General features: G+C 42.7%; 1 protein-coding gene across 2 annotated transcripts in view; it reads left to right on the top strand.

Annotated features, from left to right (window-relative positions):
- The first annotated feature begins 2846 nt into the window (after positions 1–2846).
- Positions 2847–27502, top strand: part of PTN (pleiotrophin) — a 78603-nt gene continuing 53947 nt past the window's right edge. Inside the window, exon 1 of one of the 2 annotated variants that reach the window (XM_077178323.1) lies at positions 2847–2914. In XM_077178323.1, the coding sequence (XP_077034438.1) occupies positions 2862–2914 (53 nt within the window). In that variant the 5' untranslated portion in view covers positions 2847–2861. Of the gene's footprint in view, positions 2915–3919; positions 4266–27502 lie in introns of those variants that run through there. The other variant, XM_054631953.2, reaches the window with a different exon arrangement.

Raw genomic sequence — 27502 nt, 5'->3', positions numbered from 1 at the left:
AGTCAGTCAAATGTGCAAAGTTACGACATGTATTCATGGTTTGGTGACTGAAGCTTAAGATCAAGTTCTGGGCCACTGACTTTGTTTTCAAATATCTTAAGTTTTTAGCATATGTGCATGAAAGAATAACTCTTCTGGGTTCATGCTCTTGCCGTCGTCTTCCACATGCCTCTGGGAAATCTGATTTTTTATACTCTGGATTACTTTAATGTTAGAGAGTAAGGTATGAATTATTATTTCTGAACTCCATGGATTTTTCTACTCCAATTATAAGATTGATAGTCTCTGTGATGATAGTGTGCAGGCTTGAAATGAAAGATAGAGTGAGAGGGTACACAGCTCAGAAGTAGTTGATTTCAATCCTCAATGCATTCACTAAATAATTCAGTATCCCTAATGGAAATCTGATCTGAGCACAGCAGTCGGGATGCAGGGCACTCAGTTGCCAGGGCTTGGCAGCTCAATAGCTTGGGAACAACAATGGAGCAAAAGGTGAAAAAACCTTTAAACTGTTGTGTGGTTCTCCTCTCTGCTTTCCTGGAATCATGTTACATTTTCCTGGTGCTGCTGTTGCTGATGGCTGGGGAGAGCGGGGAAAGAAATTGATATTTACAGTGGAGCTGAAACAAACAAGGCAAGCTCAGCTCCAGCTGACCTTCTAACCTGCTCAGCAGAGGGACCAAAAACAGGGAAGCTCTTCTTGAGAGAAAACTGCATAAAGCCTTGTCCTCTGACTTGCTCTCTGAACTTTAGAGTCAGAATTTTTAAGGCCATCTTTGGAAAAAAATGTGCAAACTGCTGTTAGAAGTTCCAACTGTCTCCCTCAGGTGGGTTGTGAAATGATTACCTAAGAGTAATAAAAAACCCAAGCTCCAAAGAGAAAATTTGGTGTTAATCCTTTTTTCAAAGGGAAAAACACACCTAATTAAAGGGAGCTTATTATGGGGTGCTATTTGTATTTTGGCAAAAACTGTATCTAAAGTTGGGAGCTTCTTTCCCCAATATTGTCATAAACTTTTACTGATTGGATTGGGATTCTAATGAGGATCTAATAGTCTTGGATTGCTTATGAGACCATTTGCCTATGGCATCAATCAAAGGTCCTTTTACAGCTTGTTTTGGCCCTAACCTTCAGTTTTCCTTTTTAAGAGATATTTCAGCTCTGTCTCACTCATTAGGTTGTACATTTTTGCTTCAGGTAGCAAACAGGATATGTGAAAATAGAAACTGGACTTCTACAACTGCCAGTCCATTTCTCACCACTGTTTTTTGAGTGGAACCAGCAGCTGTAAACTAATGTTAAGGATTTTAAAGAGAAGTATCCCTGACAATCTTTGTGAGCAAAGTCTCTTTTCTCAGTTATCTTTGTGTTCTGAGTAGAAAAGTAATAGTTGAAAAGTATATTTCAGTAGGGATTTTCCTACATGTCACAAGAAATGTTGACTAGTCTGCAGTTCCAGAGATCATGCAGCAATTATATCATTGTCTAAGAAAAAACTCAGGATAGACAAAACAGCAGAGATTTGGAGATAAGCTTCTCCAACCTTAATATCCTTTTATTAAAGCAAACATCTCTGTGAAAGTAAATGGTCATAGCTTATCTTCCATTCATCCCTTTTCTCCATGCTGTACTGCTGCTCTACACTGGGAACCAGTGCCACAGGCACATTTGAGGTTGTGAATAACATAGTTGGTGACCTTTTTCTTGGCAAAAGAAGTTACATTTGTCCTCTCAAGACTGCTGTATTCACTGTCTCATTGTCTTCTCTGTCTTAACAGGTTCTGTCTCAATAGCAAAAGTTCAGTCAAGAAATTCAAGGGTTATGCTCCATTAATATCAAATGTATCCAACAGAGTGAGCAATTTGGAGCAAAGAATATTTTTCCTGTATTTGTACAGTGCTTGTTGCAATGGAAACCTCAGTTAAGCCTCAAGGTTCCATTGAAACAAATAATATAAACATTAAAAACCTTTTGATTTTTTTGGCAATCAAAAAGTGAGACACTCCCTTTTTCAGTCATGGGTGCTTCGAACAATGATCTGTCCCCTGAGAAACTCTGCTAACCTTGCTAGCAGTTTCATTTTGGAGATTCTGAGTCAAATAACACACAAAACTAGTTTCCGTGCATGTAAACTCAGTTTCAGGAAAATAACATTGGAGCCATGAAAAGCTAGGTATGGAGAAAATCTGGGAGCAAATTTGGTCGAAGATTAACTCTTGACATTGCTTCCAAATTTGGAGGCCAAATGAGGCTTCTAACATCATGCACATCTTTGTGAAAAGCAGTTCCTTTCTGCAAAGTTTCCACTGTTTTATGAAAATGCTAAGCTTGCAGAGCTTTGGCTAACAGATTTCTGTGAAACCTCTTGGCCCATTCTGATGCAATCTGATGTTTTGGTTTCAATCAAGGTGAACTTAGAGCCATTGTTCCCTTGCCTACTTTGTTACTCAGAAAGGATTGATCATCTGAAACGTGTTACAGTGGTTGTATGGAGAATTTCTTGGGTCTGCAAAGTGTCAACCACTACCAGGTGTTTTTTGATGGAAAGTTTCTTTCTCGAGGTGCTTGCCGTGCTTCGCACCGTGCTGCCAGGATTTCACTGAGAAGACCTCAGGAAGGTGCAAGCTGGCTAGCAAGCATTCATTCAGCCTTGCCTGCTCTGAAACACAAATGCCATTGAGTGCTCCTTTCCACTCATCCAGCTGCTGGGAAGGATATTCTCTCCACCTCAAGCCATCACTTTACACTGCAAATCAAAATTGTTGTTTTAAATTACATCACTGTCATTAAACGTGCTGGCGGTGCAAATCCCGAACAGCCATGCCAGGACTGAGCACATAACTGTGTGATGAAAAGAAGATGTCAAGGTGTGGATGGAAAGGGTTAGTTTACTTTACTAAGAAGGACTCCAGGTGAGTGCAATTGCCCGCTCTGGGACTGGCTGTACAGTGCTTTTCATTGTCACAGATGGTAGGTGTTAGATGATGCAATGTGCACGGTGCCAGACAAATTACTTTTTTAGCTCATTCCTCTGGAAACAGGAGGGGAATCTGAACTGGATTTCTGTGCAAACCTGGAGCAGGAGCTGCAAGCTGCAAACCCAGCTGAGACCTAAGCAGTGAATGGGCCCAGTCTTTCAAGTGAAGGCAGAGACTTGCTCTGGGGAGAGGGCATTACACAGAAATTGCCTGGAGTTTGGAACAAGTCCATGTAGTTTTAAATTAAGCTGTGGATTGGGGAACACTCTTATTCAGTGGATGTAATGAACCTAAAAGTTGGAAAAGCCTGCTCCTAAATGAAAGCCCTGATACAGCTCCAGCAACCACTGCGACCCAAAGTGTTGAAATGGCATGGCAAAAGTTGTTCTCATCGTGCTTTTAGGCCAAGCTGAAATTAAAAGCTGGGGGTGGGGGGGGGGGGCTGGCAGAGAGAAGGGGTCGGCTGTGGGTTTTCATTTATTTATTTATTTATTTATTTATTTATTTTCTTTCTTTTTAAATTTATTTATTTTCTATTCATTTATTTATTTCCCGAGCAGTATTTCCAGCCTATCACTCCCGTGGTCAAAATGGCAAGCTGGAAGCCAGCGAGGCCGAAGTCAGAGCTCTCCAAACTCTGACAGCCAAAGGCGATCGGGGCAAAAAGCTGTGGGGGACGTTTGTACCTGCCAGAGCAGCTGAGGGCGGGCTGTAGGGCGAGGTGCCTCTCCCTCTCCCTGGGTGATGAAGAGGAGGGCAAGCCGCCCGGGCTAACAAGGGACCCTCGGGCGAGCCCCGCTGCAGCAGCTCCCGGGGGAGCCGCGGAGGAGCGGAGAGGAAGGGAAAGGAGCGGAGCTGAGCGGAGCTGAGCGGTTCGGTCCCGCCCCCGCTCCCGCCCAGCCCGGCCCGGCCCGGCCCGGCCCAGCCCCGGGCGGGGGCGAGGCTGCCCCGCGGGTGACCCGCCCGGCGGGCGCGGCCCCTGCGCATCACACGAGGGGGCAGCGCGGCCGCTCGCTCTGCCCCGGCGCCCGCGTGCCTCCCCTCCTCTCGCCGCCTCACCGCAGCCCGGGCTCCGCCGAGTCAAGGCGCGGATCAGGTTCCCTGCCTCCAGTATAAAAATCTCGGCGAGAAAGCTCCGGCGGGAGAGCGAGCGGAGCCGGGCGCGAGGCGGCGGAGCTCCGTGAGGAGCGCAGGGACGCGCGGCGGCAGAAGCGGCCGTTGCTCACCGGGGACGGTCGCGGCTCGCCCCTTTCCGCTGCGGGAGAAGAGCTTTTTGCCGCCCCAAGTAAGTCCGAGGCAGCGGCGGGGACTCCCGAGGGATGGTTCCTCCAGCGCTTGTTCCCCCGGGGCGCGGTGGGAAGCGCTTCCCTCGTCCCCGCCCCGGCTCCGGAACACTCCGGGGTGCACCTGAGGGGACACCTGAGCTGAGGTGGTGGGTGAGGTCTGGGAGTGCCCAGGAGCAGGGACGGGGCCGCGCTGTGCCGGGCGGGGAGCGCTCCCGCCGCGCTTCGCTCCCTGGGAGCGTTTAAATGGCAGCGCAGGGTGCGAGGGACAGCGGTGGCCGTGGGTGACGGGAGCCGGCGGGGAAGGGCGGCAGGGGGGTTCGGGCAGGTCCCTTTCGGGAGGACAAAAGGGCAGCGGAGCGCAAACCCCCTGCGGGTCCCAGTTACCCTGTGCCAGGAACGTCCCGGCTGCGACTCGGGAGTTTAAATTGTGCCGTCAGACCGAGCGCTTCGGCTGATATTTTTCTTGGGACTTTGCCTTCTTATCACTAATTTACTCCTGGTGAAACAACTAAATCTAGCAAGTGGTCATAGATCTATCTAAAAGTGCCGTCGTTAGTTTGTGTCTTCTCCTTCCTCGGGAGGGATAGGCTGGGGGAAAATCTGAGTTAACAATGGTGAAAACACAGTTTCCTCTTTGTTGAACGTTTATGTTATTCTGCAAGTGTTTCATGGTCTGCAGCCTCGGTGCTTCTAACTCCTTACCCTCTTTTCTTCTCTCCTTTTTAAAAAGTACAACTTTTCCTAGGGGAGAGGTAGTTTTCATCCTGCGGGAGCTTATCTGCTCCTTTCACCTCTTCCACTTGGCTCTCGCACCTCTCTTCCACGCTGCCAGTGGCTTTGCCGTGCTGGTCAATGGCCACCGCACTTTAACTTGGTGGCACCCTCGGGAGCTGGCTCCTCGGATGTACACCTGAGAGACTGGCTGGCTCTTGGGAGCCCTGGGGAAGCGTCTCTGACAGGAGTTAAATCTTTCTCTGCCTCATCACCCTGCCGCTATGGGAGGTGGTGTTTTAACTAGATCCTGTTTGCTTGCAGTGACTTGTATTGTAGCAGAGGAACATTTTACCTGTGGCTCATCAGCTCTTGAGTTGGTGTCCTTTCCTTGTTTTCCCTCTGGGCACTGATTTTCTTGAGCTTTTAGCAAAGCTCAACTTTTTGAACAAGAAATAAACGATGTGTGTAAGTGACTATATTAGGGAGAGGAGGGAAGGGATGGAGAGAGAGAAAGAGAGAAGGAAAGTAAAAGTTGTTACAGAGAAATACCTGGGGCTTTATGTGTTCTGAGCAGTGTTCTTGAGCTGATTACAAAACAAAGTTAATGCTTCTGTTTGTTTTGCTTTCTTTGTTTCAGTTTCCTCCCTGAAAAAGAAAAAGAATTAAGAAAAAAAAATCTAAACTTTTGATAATGAGACATAGTTTGAAGGGAAAAAAGAACCAGTGTATTTGTGACAAAATTGTTAATTTGCTGTAGGAAAGAAAATTTGGAAGTGCATGGAGAGGGTACTTCATCAAACTAAAAAAAAAACCCCAAACCCCCATAACTGACCCGTAAAAGCAGCAAAGCCAATTCCTGCTGCATAATTTAGCAACTTTTGCTAAAGAGAAGGAAAGTGGAGATTTAATAAACTCCTGTCTCCAGGCTGAGCTAAACTCTTCAGTGATTTTTTATGTATGAAGCTTTGGGTGAAACTGAAGGACAGAAACTCACTGACTTTACTCGAGTCAGCTCTTGGGTGGGGAAAAAGAGAAGCCAGCAACAAACCTTTCTTTTACAAATGGTAAATATTTGTTTATAGTGTAGAAGTGGCCGAAGAGAAACAGGTTTTTTGCAGTTATCCAGATGTCTATCCCCAGTTCTTTGAGATGCAGTCTGGCTGATGCATCCTTGCCAGCAGAAGGTTTGTCTCACTATAGGATTACAAAACATAGTGCTGCTATCCCGGTACCATATGCCTGACACTGGGGACACTTTGGAGGCTTATCTTCTTCCTGACACAGCTGTACTGGTGGATGTTTTGCGTAGATTAATCTTTCTGCCACGAATGTGAATATTACTACTTAGTGAACTTCCAGCGGTCATGGCTTTGGCAAGGTACTTCCTTGACATGTCCTCTATTTCTTCTTGATCATTCTGGGAATGCTTATTCCTGACTCCTTAGATAACAATTAGAAATAATTCTTTACAGGAGCTCTGCAAATGCACTCATTTAACTCATACTATTTTTTTTTTTTCTGTATGTGTGCTTGTGTGTGTTGGGTTTTTTTGTCAAGGAAAATACAATTTATCTAGTGTTATGGTATAACAAGTGTTTTAGTGTAAGACCAGGGCATTAGGGATGGAGCTGGCATGGCTCATTGCTTCTGCTCTGTTCAGGCCCCCTCATTACCTACATTCCCAACTGTGGCGTTTTCTGTGGGAATTGCTCTTTAACAATGTATGCTTTGCTTGGATATTTACAACCTCTTGCTGGTCAGTGTATCAAAAGCATTTTCATTTAGAGGATGCATTTCAGGACTTTAATTGAGGAAATCTCTTTGTTCCAGGGCTCCATAATAAACCATACAAAATGCTGTCTTTGAACGAAGTAGGTCACTGTAACGCGTGCACACACAGAGTGATTCTCATCTGCTTAGGGGAGCCACACTCGCTTGAGCCATATCCCTGGTGAGCTTGTCCCTGATTTATCCTTCTTGGACTGCCTTGTTCACAGGGAGCTTATGCTGAAAATTCACTGCTGGAGGTCATTCTCCATTCTTGGCATCTCTGGCAGCCTTAAGCTTAAATTGCAGCCTCGTTTTCTATCCAATCAATACCACTCTTATGTCACTGAGTTTCCATGGTGCCCTCAATCTTCTGTCTACATATTGATGTCTGACAGCAGGAATAGCATTCTGTGTCGCTATATATACTTACCAAACCTGTCAAAACTACTTAGGGTCTGTCGCACTAATTTATATCCATATCCTGATATTATTTGTATCTGTTGAGCTTTGACTGATGGAACTTGCTGCACTAAGGAATCGGCCCCAACAATGCACTCCAGGGATGGCTCAAGGGATGGATGTTTTGAGAAAGGGGAAAAAGACTCTCTTCTAGAGTAGCTGGGGTAGTCTAGAATCCTTTGAGCACAATAGAGTCGTTTTGAAAACATCCAAGCCTCAATGGCTCCAAGTTAATGCTTTGGAAATCATTCTTCATTGTGCTGCTCTGAATGCACAGAGGGTCCTCTCCAGTGGAGCCGTGGGGAGGAAAGTAGAAAAGTGGGCATTGTCAAGTGCTCAATGTGTGTTTGAGGGGAGTTCGGGGAAATTTGAGTTACTTGTCTGACATCAATTTCTTCAGCAGAAGCACTGTGGAAAAATGGAATTAGAGGAGCCAGCAATGTCTTCTGTAGTGTGGATGTTTTTGTTTTACTACAATAACCCACAGAGCAGAGTTGTTGCATAAGAAATGGTATGGCAGTGTCTCTGTGGACTGACAGAGCAGCAGGGAAACCAGATGAGAAAAGACACATCTTCTGTATATCACTAAATTTCAGAGTGCTGACTACTTGTTACTTGTGTCAGCAGTATTTAGGCTCTAAATAAAGACCGTATCAATTTTTTAAAAATTCAAATATGCTTTGCAAACTGTTGATTTTGGATTGAACAGAAGTGGTCATCAGCTGAAGATCTCTTTAATCCCACTGCCTTTAACATGAGCTTGATCCAACCCATTAAATAAGAGTTGGCAGTCAGTATGGAATCTGCTTCTTAATATTTTTCTTGTTCTGAGTTGCCAGAAAAACTGATCTTGTGATGCCAAGTTCATCAATACTTTTCAGACTCTCCTCAGGCTCCTACAGTTTTTGCAAGTGAAAAATAAGGACCTTGAAGATTTAAAAGGACCTGTTGCAGGTGGTGGTATTAAAGTAGTTCAGTTTGTTTTCAGCAATGGTTCACCTTACCATGGTAGAAAGGGTCTTCACCTAACTCTTGGCAAATATGTCTCACCTTCTTTTATTCCAAGGAACAGAACCACTGTGCCATTTCAAAATATCTGGCTCTACCTTCTGCAATGGCACTGTGATGATTTTCTTATTTTTTAACTTTATTTGCTTCCTTGTCTGTATGTGTGGGAGTGACTTTTGCAAAACTGCAGTCGTCTTGCAGGCTGCTTTTTCATGTCTTTCAGGCTGAAGATTGAGAGAACACAGCTGTAGGCAGTTTGGTGGGAGATGAAAAGGGGGAGTGGGAATGTAATAAAAGAGAGCTGTATTACTGATAAAGCCAGGGGATTTTCACCCTCACCATCCCTCCACTCCAAAGAGCCCTTCCTGGCCTTCCCAGAATGGCACATTCTGGTTTCAATGGGGATGACCTCTGGAGGTGAGGAGATGAGCTAACTATATCTGAGGCAAAATCCAGTTCCATTACATTAAGAAAAATGTATTAATGTGTTATTTTGGGCCTTAGGAGCACATTGCTTGGCAAGTGCCACTGATTGCATGGCAGCTGCAACAGAGGGGCAAAGACCTTTAGAGCAGAAGAGGGTTACAGGAGTTGGGTATTTTCAGATAAAAATAGTCTTTGAAAATAAATAGTGCTTGGGGCTCCTGCACACTGCCATTTAGTGAACTGCAAAGTTTTAAACTGGGCCTTTCTCCTTTGAGGCCTGCCAGCACTGTTTCAGAGCTCATTAAATGTTTCACAAGAGCATTATAAAAATCTTCCTTCCTCATTAGTTTCTACACAGTTTCAGCATAGCTTGGACCTTGTAAACATCCCCTATTTAGTTGTGGATGAAACCATCATCAAATGGCTGTGGGGAGGGAAGAGAAAGAGGAGGAATTCTCTAATACCCCAGTCTAAATCTGTATTTTGACACTGGTCGACAGGCAGCTAACCACATAAATGAAACACAATTTTTGCCATCTTCAAGCAATATTTTTGGAGGAATTCCCTATCTGTACAAAACCTCTCCTCTCAAGAGTAAAACCAGACAGAACAATTGGGAAGGAAGACAAAATTGGATGGGCTCTGCTGTCCTTCCAAAAGCCTCATCTGCACAGCTGGCCTGATGCTCAGATATTTTAGGGAGGCTGGTCCAGCTGAGTGGAGACGGGCACAGGACTATGAGGCGGAGCTAGGCTGTTTCTTGGGCTGGAGCTCAAAGTTGGTCTTCATCTTCTGAGCTCTTTAAGACACAGAGACAGCTCTGCTGTTGTCTTCATCATCTGACTTTGCTAATTGCATCTACCTGTTGCCTTTTCTGTCCCTAAGGATTAAAAAGGCAAAAAAACCCAGATAATTTGACTCCATGGGTACGTTGGAATTGAATTCCTTGGGCATTGACACAACCAGTAAATATATATGGATCTGTGGAAGCCAGAGTGTCCCTGCACAGAAATAACTGAATTAACTTCTCAGATTCAGTTCCAGTGGATATCAGGCACAGAACTTGTTTTGTTCTTGTTTTTTTTTTTTTCCCTCAGAGCCATGCAAACAGTGGCATTAGTTTCATAACCATTTAAAGATGATATGGCTCCTGCATTTAAGGCTTCCTTGTTTCTACTGGATCACTAGAACAACAGATTCATTTATGCATGTGTTTATTTTTTTAGCTCTACTCCTCACACATCATGTATCTCGAAGTGCAAAGGAGCCTTAGTAGTGCAATGCAAATGTATGCACCCATCTGTAGCCAACAACAGAAGGCTCACAGTCTGTAGCATCTTTTCTTCTGTGATAGGAGCATCCAAAATGTGCTTAATACATTGTGTAAAGGTATTTCTTGTATCAAAAACTTTAGTTTTAAAGATAACTATTTTAGGTGTTCTTTTTTTAGCAGGTTTACAGCATGTGAGCAGCAGTGGGAAGAGTGACATTGTCTCAAAATGCCCATTTTAACATTTCTGTAATGCTTATTTAGGCACTTTGTCAGATGGTAAGGGATAGATCTTGTAAGGAAGGTTTGTTGTCTTTCAAAGCATGATAGGAATTGATTTAGAAATAGCCTTGGTAGAAAAATGGCAGTTCTGATATGGTGGTGTCTGTGCAATGGTGCTACAAAGTCACATCTTGCTTTCAGACAACCAAACTTCTTTCATTTCAATATTTAGTTCTTTTTCAGCTCACTAGAAATCATATTCTTCCTGTCTAGAAGAGATTAATATTTAACCAGGCACACATACACATCCTCCAAACATAATTCAGGCAAAGTTGATGCTTCAGCAAGAGCTTCATCAGAATAAGGAATATATAATTCAGTCTAAGATTTAGAAAGAGTACCTCCTCCTTTGTTTTGGCAACAAATTCTTCAAAATAAGACACAAATGCACTATTATGCTGCTAAATGGTTGTGACTCTTCTTGTGCTTCTTGAAACAAAATCTCATTACTTTCATTGAAAGTACATTTGAAGTGAAGCATCTTTTAGTAAATTAGAGATAATAGATTGTTCTGGTATTTTGCCTTAAATCTGGTATAAAGACACTCTGTTTCTTTAGTTTGCACAATAAAAATTCCAAGTTTAAAAGTAGCCTCCCTCCACCCCCCCATCACATTGAACAGAATAATTTGAAGTTCTTTTCCTGCCTAGGATGGTTTCACCTGGAAAACCTGTAGGGTTTTTTTACTGTAGGGATTTAGCTTGCTTTTTGGTGCTGAAAAGCCCCTGAGATGCCGTGGTTGCTTCCCAACAGCCTGTGCCACCTGAGTGCCTGGTTGTTTGCTTGGATTGCTGCCTTCCCAGAGGCCAGAAAGATATTTTCCTTTGTGCAAGAGTCACTTGCTTTTATTAGCAGCCTGTCTGGCTGCAGCTGATACGCAGTAGGGACGGCTGGATGGAAAAAAAAATCTACTAGCCAACAGATAGGATTTTCAGCAGTCTTCCAAAAATGCTGCAAGCTTTGATTCAGGAACTTGATGTCATTTCACTTAGTAAATCCTCACTTTGCTAAGCTGTCCCTTCAGCCCGTGTTTCTTGTCCGATTTGCGCGTTGTCAGACGCTTTTGCTAATCTCTGTAGTTGATGTTTGCTGAAGTGATTATTTGGCAGGAGCGTGTGAGCAGGCGTGTGTGTGTGTGTGTGATTGCTGTTGGCATGGCAGTTGGCATTAGCATACTTGTTCTGTGCTCTGGGCCTCCTCCTCTTCTAGACTTTTTTATGCAGCAGAAGGGACAAAAAAAACCCCCACAAACCAAATCAGAAACCCATGTGGGAGCTGGTTATGGTACAATGATCCACTGGCCAGTTTGACCAGAGATCTGCAGAGTTCAGGGGAGCCTGAAGGTTGCTCTCATTTTCCTTCTAGAACTAATTCCAAATAGGCCATCCACCAGCAGAGGATTTGTAAAGAGCTGACAGGGATTATGGGCTGCCTAAGAAGGGGTATCTGCATTGAATTTGGTCCTTGCTGTGCTTGCAAATACCATGGGAAACTGTATTTATGGGGTGGTAAAGAAGAAAAGGCAAGCTCCTCTCCCTTTATATTTGTTTAGCTCAAGAGTCTGTCATTAAATGGGACGTGGGTTTTAGTTTGTATTTTGGGCTCATTAATATTGAGTGGTCATTGGGATTATAGGTGTATGTGTTTTAAGAGGTGCCATTGTCTTCTTTCCATCACTTCCAGTTTGAGCTGTAGTCTGTGTGTGTCTTGTGCATTGCTGGAGCATCTTTATGGCTCTGAGTTACCTCACTGAGAACAGTGGGATTTACTTAGACAAAGTAAGTGTAAAAGTGCATGTGAAATCTTTGTTTGATCGTGCAAACTTCATTTAAAAGTTTAACATAATTAGTGGAAATAAAACTCTTTGATGACACCGTATGTGTTCAGTCCATGGCCTTTGTGAGTGGGTGGGATGAAAGCTCTTGTGAAAAGTTTTCTAGCAATGCATTTACCGTGGGCCTTTGACAGCTTCACTTGGTATATTTCTGGAGACCTATTTAAGCATGAGCTGCTATTCTATTAATTTATTTTTTTTTTGGTAGAGCCAAGCGAATGATGATCTGGGTTTCTCCTCCACTTCCCAAGATAAACTGCTTCTATCAGTCTATCAGTCCATGCTGATAACCATACCCTTCCAAGGCAGGGTCTGGGCCATATGGGTGCATAACCCCTGGCCAGACCTGTCCCTGAAGGACAGCCTAGTGCTGTGAGGCTTCTGTGCTTGTCTTGATGAGAGATGGAGGCTTCCATCTTCCCATTGTGATCAGCCCTTGGGTTTGTCTCTGAAGGGAGAAATCTGCTGGGCTTAACATCTGAAATGTTTTGTAAAGTTGGCTGAGATCAGAAATTCAGGAGAGAGGGGAACATTTTCTCTCTCTGTTTGTAACTACCTGGAACATTTGCCACGCTTTCATGATAGGAAAAAAAAAAATCAGAAGTTCAAAAAGGGATAGGAAAGTGAACTTCCTGTTCTTACTCATAATATTGATCCAGAAAAGTTATTTTGAAGCTGCTTTCAAAACCATTTATAGGCACTTCCAGTATTTTGCAACAGAGTTAACATTTACAAGCACCCCTTCATTTGTGGTGGAACGTGTGGTGTCCTACATGTTCCTGGCCTTTCTTTGGCTGCTTCTCTGTGCCCAAATTCAGCATCTCTGTACCGGCTTTCCCAAAGGGTGAGAGCTTTAGAAAGCAGTGGTAGGTTGAATACTGCCACACAAGAAAAGGGCCTAAAAAATAAAGGTGTCATCTTACAGCATCTACTTTGTTCATTTAGTTGCTATGTACTATATTTTAGTTTGAATTATTTATGACTCTGTCTGCAAGTCCCTTAAATAAGAGCCCCTCTTTCCTGTGCTAACCACAACCGTAGGATGGGTGGGTATGGCAGGAGTGTGTTTTTATAGAGGAACACAGAGAGATGTGTAGAGACTTTGCCCTGACATCATGTTTTACACACACCCCAGAAGCAAGTCTCTGCTGGGAGAAACTTGAAAAAATGTAGGGATGCATAGCAAAAAATGTGTTAGATAACTTTAGAGTTACCAATTGTGCAACATGTACTGTAAATGACAAGTTCACATCTTTATGCATTGACACTTTCAGCATGTGCAGTAAGGCTCTGATTCCAGTTGGGATTTTACCAACTGAGATTTCTCAAGTAATTGTGGGTGGGAATTTCTTGTCTTATTTAAACTGCAACAAACAAAAAACTCAGAGCAGGAGAAATCTGTGAAGTGTAAATTATCTGTCTTGAGTCAAGAAAAATTGAGGTTGAAATATTTAATCTAAGGCTCATCGAAATGGAAATTTTTGTGTTACTGAATCTGTGATTTCAGGTCAGTGGAATTCCAGTTTGTAACTGAACACTTCCAGCACTTAAAGGGCATTGAGAGAATGGAACCAAGAACTTAGCCTACATATGAGACAGGCACATTAGCTACAGTAAGCTCTTCATGATGCCTTGTGATGTCCATGCTCATCATTAGGGCATTTTTATGGTCATGGTGTCTCAGAAATAAGTGCTGTAGAATACAGCAGTGGGCAACAAGGAGCATTTTCTCAAGTTTATCCTTTCCTGATCCATTTAAAATTTTCTTCAAAGCATACCTTTGAGAATTAGAATCTAAGTGTAGTATTTGTAAACATTTTAAACAGTTGCAATAATTATAAGTTATTATAAAATTGTCTATTTATAAAATAATTGGAAGTAGTTGAAATAATTTGTAATTGTTATTTGCAATTATTCCTACTATTATTGTAGAATGGAACAAAAATAGAAGTTTTATTTTATTTTCCCCCCAAAACTTGTCCATGTCCTTTTCAATTCCTTCACAGGACAGGGTGTTTTGATATTTTTTTCTTTTTTCTTTCTTTTTATTCTCTCTTTACAATCACAACTTCTGTTGCAAAAACATTTCAGCCTTTGATCAGTGCCCTTAGCGGAGAATAAGCTTGGTTTTCACTACCTGATGCAAAGTGTGATTGGTATGAAATGAAAGGGATATTTTTTTAATCTCGTTTATATCTGTCTTCTATTCCTTCACGTTTAAAAGATATATTCTAGGTCTAAATACTTTTTGGAGTAGCAGAACTTCCAAGCTGCAGCTGCTGATCCCAAGTGAACTCTGGTTTCCTTGCTGAGATTCCTGTGCAACACTCCCGGCTTTGCTGCCTTGCAGAGCTGAACCACTGAAGGCAGAAAGTGCTTCTGTGGCAGCAGCTGGGTCAGTCTGTGAGCTAGGCCTGGCTTTTCCCTGGGCATGGACCCCTCTCTTCAGTCCAATTGTAAAAGATGGGAAAGAGGAGGGGTTGAGTTCTGTAAAACCAGTCTTATGTGGATTTCTTAAAAACCAGATTGTGAATTTCTCAGAACTCTTTGCAAGTAGTGTTCATCTTCCTTGGCTTTAAATGTGGACGGATCTGGAAGGGGTTTTCCCCTAGGCAGATAAGCCACAAGCAATCTGTTTAGGTTTTGAAGATGAATTTTCATTCCTCTGAATAGCTGAGGTTTCCTGAATCTTAATTTTGAATTCATGTGTCTATAATGTCCTTATTTTCATAACCTCAACTTGTCTCTTCTTTAATCTCTCTTCTATTTAAATAGTGCAGTAGGTCACCTTTCATAAATATTACACATTCTCTCATGTTTCTCATTTTCAGTAGCCTTTTACAGCCCCATGCCTAGTTCTAAATCAACAGAATATTTCAGTTTCTTTATTTCTAAGCTCACAATTCATGCCCTTATTTTAGCAATCACACTTAGTTGAAATTTAACCCTGCATTCTATAATTTTAATTTCCACATTCAAACATTTTTTTCATTTTACAGCTTACAATTTTAGAAGTGCAATTCCAAAATTTTGTCAGCTCTGAAATGACTCTTTTGCTAAGCACAGGGATGTGACATCATCTGTCTTCAGAAGTTTTTCTTTTTGATGTCTAGAAGGTAGTTCAGTAGTGTATAGTGGAAGCAGATAAATAAATAACTACATATATATATATATATATATAGTTTGTTTGTAGGTTTTTTTTTTCCCCATTAGACTTCAATATGTCTGTGGTGAATTTTATCTGGTGTTTTGTTGTCCAGTTGCCTGGATTGTGAGAACAAGGACCTCCATACCGTTGGTTAACACCACATTACACTGGCAGTGTGTTTTGTGGCCTTGTTTTCCATTCTTTCTATCAGATACTTCACAAATGCCTTCTACAACACTGATCCTAGGCAGGACTTTAGGTGCTAAAACATCTCCCTTTTGTATGAAAAATTTATTATTGTTATCCTGGGAGTCTCTGTTCCTTGGCTAATATTGAAAATGTGACAGTTACCTCTTGTTCCAAGATGACAAAGTTCTCCTAACAGTTTCAAAGTCTTTGAAAATCGGAACAATTTACATCTGGTAAAAAATAGCCAGGATATGTTTTTGAAACCCTTTTTTTGGTTAGTGGGTTGTCATTTGTAGGTTATGATTTATCATTGTGGAAAATGTGCTTTTTTAGACTTCTCCAGTTTGTGGGGTTCCCACTTCAGGCTAGCTGGTTTACACTTGCCTTTTACTGACTTTTCTCAGCTCTGGAAATGCAGTTTAGTGGAATCAAATTTCTCCAGTAGTTTCTTTTTTCCATTTTCTTTATTTTATTTCCCCTAACTCTGTCTGGCAGTTCTGCACTTGTATAACCCTGGGGCATGCATCTCCCTTCCCTGCTCTGTAGTGAAAACAGGGGAAGCCGTTTAACTTCTGTGCAATCTCTCTTTCTGCCCTCTCTGACTTTGCATCAGGAGAGTCTGCAGGACCCACTGGCTCTTCTGGAGTTCCAGTCTCCCGTGTGCTTAAGGAATTCCTTATTACTTGTCACTACGCATTTGCTTCCTTGTTCTTCAGCCTTGCTCTCGGACCCGTTAATCTCCATTTTATATCTCACCTGCCAAAGTTGTTCTCTCCTATTAGTTTCACTTGGGCTGCATTTCCATTTTCTTTCTCTTAAAGATATTCTGTGAGTGAATAAATTCTTAAACTACATTTGCGAAGTAACTTTGTTTGCTTTTTCTTTTTTTATCTGACTGACCAGAAATATCCCCAGTGATTGCACTTTGGCATCATTTCAGAATATCTATGTCATTCTTGGCATGCTTTTTAAAAGGATGGCTCTCAGGGAACAGAGAGAAGCGACTCCCAGATTCTGTGATTTTTAAAACCTGGTTCTCTTAGCACTGATAATGACCTCCCAGTCATACACCAGAATCAGGCAGTAACTGTGGTGTGAAGATTTCAAATGACTGTGAGAGAATTCTATGTTTACATCCTATGCAAATGTATCTGAACTGTTGCTGTCCTCACTTTAGAAATAAGTCTAGAAACAGCCCTAATTCCTTAATCAATTCTTTTTTATTGCTTGGGGCTTATTCATTGTAGATTTTCCTTCTGCAGTCTTCAAACTAACTGCCATCATGTGAGTTGGTTACACTGACAAGAAATCATTTATAAAAATTATGGCACTTTCACCTTTATGGAAAATGGTGATGCCATCATTTGATCACCAACTATTTCACATTGATCAGCCCTGGTCTCAATTGGAAGCTTGTATATTATCACCCTCAAAACCGTAGCTCAACATTTCCAGTTGGAAACTCTCCCCTCCTGTACCACCCTGCCAGGAAAGCCTGAAAAGTCCTATTTGTCCTTCTGACTTCTTCCTCCTTAGCTGGTATGTGAGCAATATTGTATGTTTTTGCCTTTTCAGAAGAATTTCCTCTAAGCATTTTAACTAAAAGCCTGATCCGAAGTATCTGAAGGTCCACCAAAGTAACTAAATATATATGCAAAAGTAAATGTATATTTTTATATAGGCTCATTGTAATTTAGATTAGCTGTATAATCTAACAATTTTTGTGCTCCTGCCTTGTTGGGGGGGTGGAGGGGGGGGGTGTTTTTTGTTTTTTAAAATTAACAGCTAGGCAAACTGTGCTCCAGGAAGCCATTTGTGATATTAGAAATGTGAGCTAATTGCACCCATATACATCTAATTTGTTGCCCTGATGCTTTTCAGCTGTGGCAAATGGATAACTATTTGAAAACAAACATGTTGTCAGAAGTGAAATGTCCTGTGCAAACTACCCATTTTCCCTCGAGTCTGTGTTCAGTTTATCTGATGCTGACTTAGTCTCCATGCATCTCACAGAAAATTATTTTAATATTAACTTCTCATAGTAATGCTTATACTTCTAAAATGTCTTTCATTTAACTCCTGGAATTATTTATATTATTTTCAAAATTGATGTTTATTCTCTTCTCTTTTCCCCTTTCTCATTCCTATTATGGAAAATCAAATCTTAGTAAGTTGAGGTTGTGGTCACTTTAATGTTATTACCTTTTAACTGTGTAATCCCAAAGCAACTCTTTTTTGAAAGAGAGGAAGCTTTTGTTTTAGCCTTCATTTTGGAGCTATCCTGCATGCTCAGCAGTGGTGGGGAGGGCAGGGCTTGGACATCTGCCACTGTGCTTGCTCCTCAGCAGAAGGTCATGTGCAACCCTTTCCCCAGGTTGCATTCCTGTGCACAGATGGAATGAGAGATGGGACAGTAGTGTCTTATCACTAGCTGATGTCACAACAAGCAGTCTCAAAACATCTCTGTGCATTTTTTTTTTCTATTTTGATGCATGCCAGCATCTTTTTAGCAGAAGAAAATCAACTTATGCAAGCATATGCCAAGAGCAGGAAGAAAAAGGCTATTTGATCAGGAAGTGGGCTTGTCTTTAGCAGTTGTTTTTCTTTCTTTGTGCTACTGGAACAAGATTTACAACAGTGATTAGTAATCACAAAGATCACCCAAGCAATTTTAAATTCATATCTTTAGAGAAAAACATCTGCAAAGGAGTATATGAAGAGGAAAGAGGCAATTGTGAGCCTGAGCTGGGCAGCACCAACACGTTCTTCCTTTTTAGCAAACTGGGGTTTGCAAGTTGGGTGCACTGCCACTTGTCAGCCCTGTCTCTCAGCATTTCCATATAAGCCTGTTAACTGGATTGGGCTGGACTTAAGAAAGAGCTCCTTCCTAATCTTGATGAGCTCAAGTGGTTTTTATGGAGGGTGCTGTGCATGGGCACAAGGGCTTAGTGTTCCTTGTCATCATGTGAGTCACTAAATGCCTTACAGGTTTTGCTGTGACACACACAGCACCAGGAGTGACAGAAGCCAGCTGAGGTTGCAGATAACCTCCTGCTTCTAAAGGTGGAGCTTTTGTAACATTTGCCCGCTGTGCCTCTGAGCGTGGCAAATGAAGGAGTGACAACAAATAGCTTTTATTTAAAGTCAATCATTGTTTAGGTGGAACTTGAGGAAAAATGGTTTAAATGGTGCTCCACTGTGCAAAGGCTTTGGAAATGAAATAACTTGGCCTTTCTGAATAGCACACCTGTAAATAAAGCACACCTTTATTTGACATCCAGCTGCTGATACCACTGCACTGAACTGCATGGTTAGAGGATCTGTGGGGGAGGGAAGAATTTAGGTGTGCTGATGAGAGTTCAGTGGGAATGTTGTTGTCATATGACAGAGGAACAAGGACTGCCACCCTCCTGGGACTGGAGTGAGCCTTCACCTTGGTCTGGTGGGATTGGTCCATGGGATTTGGTGGCCCTGTTAGCACAGCAGTGCTGACTCTGGTGTTCACCACAGCTCATGCAGCATCCATGATGTTGTCTTATGGTGTGCTTTCCCATCTGTGTGCTTTGCAAGTTTCCAGCAGCTCTGTGAGGTCCCAGAGAAACGTACCAGTGATCCCATTCTCCTCTCTCCCTCTCAGTGTGGTGAAGCACACAGCATGTGTGTATAAGAGGCAAATCAGAGCAGCCGAGGTCAGGAGAAGTCAAAAGGGTCTGGACAACTCAGTTTCTCTGCAACTGAGAGAGTTTTTCACTGTTACATGGAACACACTGTCCTTTGGGGTAAATAAAATGTGCACATACAAAATTTGGAAATGTATGGTAGCAGGAGACTGTCTGAGAGCAGTTTCTATTTGCTGCCAAGAATGCTGAGTGTTCATCTTTTAACCCAGTCACTCCAGGACAGCTGAGCTCTAGCTGTGGTTTGTGTGAGTTGTTTGGTGCACAGGGACTGACCTAGTTCCTGTGTGCTTTCAGTTATGGCATGTTTTGGTGTGAGAATTTCCTAGTGGGAGCTGGGTGTAGTGGCTAAAATGTGCTTGACCCCATTTGGTGCAACTTCAGCATCTGCCTCTTTGGAGGCTGGCTTGGTTTGGAGCTGGGGAGGCTCCTGAAGAGGCAGAGACCTCTCAAAACATTTGGCTTTGTGATTCCTGGGACATCTACCATAGCTAGAAAGGCAGATGAAGATGGTGTCCAAGAAAGGACCAAAGAGGATTGATTGCAAGGTGCTCTGAACCTGAGGAGAGCACTTTGATGTGCTATGACAAACCTAGACAGGACATCCTGGGAAGCTCCCAGCCTAACATTGATTGGAAAACAAGCTGCATTGTCATGCTCTTAGACCCTTTTTTCCAGGGCCATTCTTGGACAGCTATTGGGATGGTGGAACTGGGAAAAATGGCTCTCCCTCTGTGGGGAGCAGTGGATGCTGCAGGTAGTGATTAAAAAATGGTGTGAGTGAAGGGGACACCAAGGACTGCAGTAACAATGCATCGTTTTTTTTTTTTAATCCTTGTGGCTAGAGCAGGACTGTGAATACAGAGGAAGTGCTGTAGGATTAGACATGTTTTGATGGAAGACCAGGGCAAGAGAAATGAAATGATGCCCTGTGAAAGGCTTTGGCAGAGTTGTGTGTAGGAAGATTACATTTTGCTTGTGTGCAGCAAACTTGATGTAGTTAATAGTATTTAATGCTATTATTTTGTTTTTTGAAGTTTTCCTTTCTTTTAAGCAATGTATTTACCACATAAAGGGAAACAAAATATTATTCATATGTGCAATACCTTCCAGGGAATTGGGAGGAGTGCAGTTTGCAGTTGACATAGATTTATTTATCCCTGGCTGAAAAATCAGTTCCTGGGATGCTGAGGGTCAACCCCCAAGCAGGCATGTGATTGGGCTTTAAAAAATTTCCAGCTTCTTGTGTCATACTGTCCATTCAAAACATTTCAGGACATTTTTAAAAGCTGGTCATGATTTGGGCCCATGTATGATTGTTCTCTCCCATTCTCTTTGCTATCCTAATTACTTTTACTGAGCCTTGAGGAGAAATCCCATCACAAATTGTGTGGAGTCTCTGGATCTTTTACTGGATATAGAGTTCAGGCTTTCTCTTGCTCTTCATTGGGAAAAAGGAGAAAAAAAATCTATTGCTGAAAACATATTGGGTTAAGAAGGCAAGAGATTAAATAATGACGCCTTATGGCCCCTGGAATGTAAGGATAAGTGGGTGTAGTATCAGATTGCAGGGGAAATCAGAGGCAGAGCTTCTTCAGAGACTTCCCTGGGCGTGAGCTGGCTAGTGTGATGGCAGAGGAGGTTGATGTTCTGGTCTCCTCAGAAGCCTGGGTGTTCAATAGCACCCCTTCCCCATTTCCCAGTGGCAGGGGCTGCATGAGATAAAAGCTCCGAGGAGCTCCGGGACCTTGGATCGGTCTGGCGAAACGCAGCCAGCCATTGTGAGTGTGGTTAATTCACACCGTGGCCACAGAGGACAAAATGGATCTTTGAAACAAATGTGGTGGTGGGGGTAAACCCATCAATCATGTGAATGCTGCCTTACAGTAATTCACAACTGCAGCTTTTCTCTGCAGCGAGGGCTGACCCAGGCCGATCAATCCCTTGGCTCCCAAATGGGTCTCAGCAGGCAGTAGCTTGCTCCTTGTGGGTTTGTATGTACATGAAAGCCCACTTTATATTAACTCTGTGGAATAGTATTTTTCCCTCTCTCTCTAAACCCCTTAGCACTAATTCAGTGTAATTATACTCACTGAATACAGTACTGACAGCCCCACTCCTCCCCCTTTCCTGTCGGGATATTTGCCTAAAAATCTCTAGATGAAGAAAATCCAAAACAACGATGGGATTCTTTGTTCTGGCCTTCTGCAGAGGTTTTTATTATTTTAATGTAACCCGATGGTCATGCTTTCAAGAATTTCCTTTAAAGCTGAAGACTGAAAACACGTTTTAATTTTTTTCTTTTAAAAATTAATGAAGAATTAGACTTTAGTCTATAAGGAAAATGTTAAATATTGCAAAAGTCATTACTAACTGAGCGTTGGAGTAATTATTAACAGTCTGAGGCTGCTGAGGACCTCTTTCTACCTTTCTGGAAACAGGGAAAGATGTCAGGAAAAGGCAGGGAGCCTCTTTCCACCTGTTCCTTTTTGTGTCTTAAGTCTGTGTCATAGGGTTGGGTGACATTTTCCCTGTCGTGTTTCAATGCTGAAAATAATGATGCAAGTGGCTTAGCACAGCATGTTCTAGTTCTTTCTATCTCTGTATGTATGAATGAAACCTATGTAGTGGAAATTTCTGGAAAGCAGTGATTAAAAAGGATTTTAGGGGGTCACAGGAAGCAGGAATTGGCAGATGAGCTCTGAATGTAGTACTGTGGAGAAAAGTCTAAAACCAAATATGCCTGAGAGGATCAGACCATGGTAATGATGGGGATACCAGGATAAGGCATCCTGTGTTGGTGTCAACGTTTTCTAAAGATGCAAAAAAAAAAAAAATGAAAGGAAAGAAAAAACTCTTCAGCAAACTGGTGCCTGGAGAAAGTTTGCTCTGCAGCTTAAAGAGCTTAGTCTGCCTGACAAACTCAAGAAGAACAGATAACCACATTATAAATATTTCCTAGGGAAGAAAAATTACAAGTACTGAAGGCCTCTCTTAACTTGCTGGGGAAAGCTATGATAAGAAAAATTCAATTACAAACTAATTTACTATATTACAGTGTTGATGGTGCAAGGCAGGGTGATAATTTCACAAAAGCTTTCCTTAGAAGGCAGTGGATCTCTCATCTTAAAAAGTGTAAATGGCAAATGTGGAGTTGTGGATAGCAGAAGATTGGTACAAGGAACTAACTTGGGGCTTTTGCATAAGGACATCCATTTTGTCTTGACAGAAGAGTTTTTCTCAGCTTCTCAGGGGTGAAATGTGGGCAGGTCAAGGAAGCAGAAGTTGTGTTTTGAAAGATAGCAAATGTGTCCTGCTTTAGCAAGTAATTGAGTTCTCTTTTTAACTGTAATATGCAAATACTGTAATTTAGGTGCCAATTTGCTTCCTACAAAGGCTGTGACATGTTGCAAGTCACACCTCTTGTGTTGCCCTTTATCATATCAATTTGTAGCTTGGCTCCTGCAAAGCTAGAGAAATAGAGTCAAACCTCATGTGAAAAGCAGAGAAACATGCATCATAGAAACTAAAAGGGCCATGATGGGAGGGCAGCAAAGGAGAGAGTTGCTTACTCTTTCCTTTCTAGACATATTTTGGTTGTTGGTAGTTTTTTCTGTTTTCTTTCTGTTTTTTCTCCTGCTTACCTTGTCTTTTTGGAGTGCTAGCTAAGTGCATGCTTTCCTTTCCAATCAAGAGATATTTTCTTGACAGCAGACAGGCAGGCCACAGCCCTCACTCCTGAAACCCAGGTCCCTGGGCACAGCAGGTCTCCATCCAAGCATTATCTTCCTCTCTTCAAATGTCACCCACATGAAGCCTCTTAGAAAGGTGAATCTGAATGAGGAAAAACATGCATTTTTGAGATAGGTGGATTGTGTTTTGTTGGGGTGGAGGAGGTGTCAGCTTCGTAGGCTTCCTTTGCTCATGGGAGCACCACATGCTTTTCTGGTCATGTGGATAAGCCAGTTCTGTTTCCAGAATCAAGGGAAATGCTGATTTTCCTCTCATTGAGAAGAACGAAGAAGCTTAGCAGCTTTGAACTCTAGTTCAATCTGAGCACTGGCTATAGCTATAATAAATTGCTGGCTTTATTTAAGAAGATTCTGAAACATCAAATACCAAGCAGGATTTTCCCAAATGGGAAAATTTGTTTGTTCCTCTCTCTGAGAATATGGAACTGTGCCAGTCCTTAAATTGTGTAGTACAGCTTGGGTGGGGAGGACAGGGGGCAAGAGAGCAGAAGTTGTCAGCATGTGATGTGGAAGGTGGTTATACATCAGTTCCACAGACCTCAGAGCAGCCCCTGTTCTCTTTGTTTTCCTTTGTTTTACACAAGGATCATTCTTCCCAGTGAACATTAAGACCCATTAGGATCCTTTTGTTTTCTCTATGTGATTAATTTTGCCTGTTTTGATGGTTGTGTTGATCTAGTGGAACTATATGGTGATTCAGCTCCAAGAGGCTGAAGCTTAAGGCTGAAAACTTTGGATAGAAGTGCCATTATTGGGCCAGCCTGGGTTCTGTGGGGGAAAGTAATTTGGATTTCTAGAGGTGGTGAGATATTTATTCTCCAGCTTTATGCAGGTAGCTCCTCCTGCTGCTACAGAAAGTGTTTTCAACAAATTGTGTTGTTTAGGCCAAGGGATCTTAATTTTGAACTTTCTTCTGTGAGCAGTTGCCTCGGTAGGGAACTTCCTAGCACAGGAGAGGACACTTGTTCAAACAACACACACAATAGTGTTACCTGAGCCAGATAACTACAGATAAACAGGCAGCTTGATGAGATTAGAAGGGCAGCAGTAGGTAGCCCAAACAGAGGCATAATACACTATGAGCTATTCAGATTAGCTCCTAAAATCCTTAAACAGACTTTACTGAGCTGTGCCTGGTTGAATTGTTCCCTCGTGGGGCACTGTGTTTTGATTTGTGCTGCTGACACAGAAGAACCATCCACGTTACCTTTTGAGTAATTGTGAGCTGCCAAGGCTGAGAGTTCAAAGCCTGGAGCGCACTGAACTGGGGAGAGGCAGCCAGGAGCTGGTGCTCTTGATGAACAGATGGTGACCCAGAAAGCTGTCTGCTCAGCAGTAAGCACTTAATGACATGCAGGTGTCCTTCATGTTTGGTGCACTCAAGTTTTTAAATTTACTGTAGGAAGTTTCTTTGAAGACCAAATGAGGCTTCCCACCTCTGTGGAGCCATTTGTGGCACAATTTGCTGCTTCCAAAATCTGTCTGTTTATGTTAAACAGATGTGCAGCACAGAGCTGACCTGAGCTGCCCTGCAGCAGGAATCAACCAGAGACATCTTCATTCAGGACAATTCAGAGCCTTAGCCTGAGGCCACCAGAGAGAAGAACCATTTAGAGGGTAACTCTAAAATATTACTGATATCTGTTCTTAACAGTAACACGAGTTTGTTATGCCAGAGCTGTGTGTTTGCTCTGTGTGGAATAGCATCATCCATCATCAACTTTTGCCATGCCCTGGATAAACAGTGATTTATGTTTTTTTTAGAACTAGCAAAAACCTTTCCTAAGTGATCTCTTTCTGCTTGCAAGCCAGCTTTGAATAGGCAAAGCTACATGGAGGTGGGGAGAGAGGAAGAGGTCTGCAGGTCAGGGGCCTGGGGAAGATGAGGCAAGGATTTGAGGAACTTCACTGTTGGGTTTCTTGGTCTCTTTCCTTTCCCCCTCAGCTGTGTTGCAGGGCTCTCTCCCTTCTGTCATCAGCCTATGGGTCTGTAGCATTGCTTGCAGCTTTTCCACCTTAGCAGAGCTGTTTCTCAAGAAGGACAAGGCACAGAGGGGTAGCAGCAATTCTGCATTGTGCCTTCAGTGCTGGCATCCCTCTGTAGTGGGATGTGCCTCACCAGCTTTAATGGACAATACCTGGTGTCTTAGCAAACCTTTGTGTGTTTGGAGGGATTGAATCTCCAATGACAGGGCATGAAAGTAAAAGCACACCTCAACAGTGGGCATTCTGCAGGTGAAAAGGAGTGGTACCTGTGCCTACTTCTGTTTTTGATAGATGTATTTTGATAGCTTTGGAAGAGAGATTTGGAAGCAATGGAGAATGCCAGCTTTAGTTGCAGTTAATTTGTATACAAGCTGCCAATTCTGTTTTTCTTTATTCAAAAAGCTTTGTGAAGATACTGGCTCCCTCTCACTGTGCTTCCCAGGCTGTATATTGTATATTCACTGAAGGGAGTGTTAATGCTTGTGTGCCTGAATTTCCCTGCCTGAGAAATCCTCAGGGTAGTTCAGGCTGGGGCAGGGTATGAGCCACCATGGAGGGTAATACAGATTAACCAAAAGCTGAAGCTTGAGTGTGAGCTCTGGGTCTGAGCTCTGTGGCCAGCAGAGGTGCTAACATCATTCCCAGGAAGCTTGGCTTGGCATCCAGTTCCCTGAATTAACACTGAATCAAGTTTAATGATTCCTGCCTCTTGGGTGATACCTTTTCACTCGAATGTTAAAAAAAAGGAATTAAATAGTGGCAAAAGGATTGGAGGAATGAAAGAGAATCATGCCTGATTAGCTTTAGGAAGGAGGAAAAAGAATCTCACGGTTTAGAATGGTAATCACTCTGCAAGGGGCAGCTATCTCCTGGAGTTATCACTTAATCTCTAGGTAGGCTCTCTTCTGAGTTGTGCTTAATGGGTAAGCTTTGGACTGGCCTTCACTGAAAGGGAGAACTGCATTATTATTTCTCTGATGGGATAAGGCTGGAAGGCAGTCTTAGGTAAGAATTTGCCTCTTTGAGACCTGCCCTTTACAGCTTTTCTCCCATAACCATCCCCGAGGACCTGCTGGCTTCTGCCTAAGTTTTGGTATGCTTGAGATGAATTTTGACTGGTTATTCTGGGAAGTCATCAATTATATAAATATCCTACTATAATCTATGGCACTCTTATCTAATACCTTTGCAAAAGATTCTGGGTTTAGGGAGTCACTTGTCACAGCTTGTTGCCTTCCTTCTGTCCTGCTTATCTCTTTTTCAAGTGGTGCAGGCAAATTAAGCTCTTTGGAGCTGCTGCATTTCAGACTTTCCTTTCTGTCCCTCTCCCTTTCTCTCTGTCACTGGCATCAGCAAACTCCCTTGGCTCTGTAAGCCAGCATGCAGTAGCACATTTTCCTTCATCTGACGTTGGGATACGTGGTGTCCTTTGGCTGTGCTTTTAATTATTATTGTTTCACTGTGCATCTGATTCAGGTGCTCTGAAAAGAAGGAGCTCTTTGCAGTTGTAGTGAGGTTGTAAGAAATGGGGAAGTTGGAGGAACGCGCTGGAAAATCGGTGCTGTGTCTGATTGAATTAAGCTATTGCCTCTAGAGTGCTTTACTCCCTAGTGCTACAAATGGCTTTGGAATTTGATTGATAGCACACATGAAGACAAATCAATGTGATATGTGATGCAGAGGTGATGGGGATGAAAGGCAGGTGTATGCATCAGGAGAATGATGACTTCTCTCTAAAGTAGAAGATTTGCTGGACTGAATTTAAACACAAAAACACAGCTTTGTTTGTAATTATACTTTTTCCTTTCCATGAGTGGTCCATCCTTCAGACTTTCAAAGAGATTTCTTTTCTGGAATTTCTCCCTTCTCCCCTCAAATTTCTATGTTTTCTTGGTAACCCTGTGTTAAGAAATTCTATCTTGGGAAGGGGCTGAGGAAAGCACCCCTGCTCCCCAAACCAGCATCTTTCTTGGTGGAATCTGTAGCTTTTGCAAGTGAACTATGTTCCCTCACACCTCCTGTGCTTTTCTTTTTCAAAGCACATAACTTCCTGCATGAGGTAACCTTTTCTATCTCAGGCTGTCTCTCTCCCTTGCCTGCTCTGCCTCTGGCTTGCTCTCTGGGTCCCTTGCTCAGTGATGAATGAGTTTCATTCATCTTTCTTTTGGGGGCTCTGTGAAAAGCTTTAGACTTTGCCTGCTCCCATTTTTTCGCTCAGCTATTCATTTCCATGGCAATGGAGAAAGGAGGGGGGTGGCAGAGTGGGTGGCAGTGGGGCCAGAGGTCAAGAGTGGCCACTTTCTGAATTAAAGCTTTGAATTCCATTAAAGGTGACACGTTGTAACCTGGAGTAACTCTCCAAGAACTTGGCTGTCAAAGTCATCAAAGCAAAGAGAGAGGGAGGCAGCAGAAAGAGAGAGATCAGAGGAGGAGGAGGAAACCAAGAGCTTGGAGCTGCTGTCAGGATTACATCTGGTGACTTAATATAGGGGTAGTTCATTTGTGTTGCCATACACTGTGCTTCAGTGAGGCCGTGCTCCAAAATCTGCATGTGGATGGGGTGTGTGAGCTGGGGAGGATTCCCCTCTTCCTTTGATCAACAAATGTAATCTGCTGATTAAGTAAACAGCCCTTCTCCTCTGAGAAATGGGAGGGGAAATTGAGTGGAGATAAGAATCCCAGCTACTTCGGCATTTCACTAGGTTGTTTTTTAATCTCTTT

Source organism: Agelaius phoeniceus, chromosome 5, assembly GCF_051311805.1.
Source record: "Agelaius phoeniceus isolate bAgePho1 chromosome 5, bAgePho1.hap1, whole genome shotgun sequence".
In the NCBI taxonomy this organism is placed as follows: domain Eukaryota; kingdom Metazoa; phylum Chordata; class Aves; order Passeriformes; family Icteridae; genus Agelaius; species Agelaius phoeniceus.
This window is presented reverse-complemented; position numbering and strand designations above follow the sequence as displayed.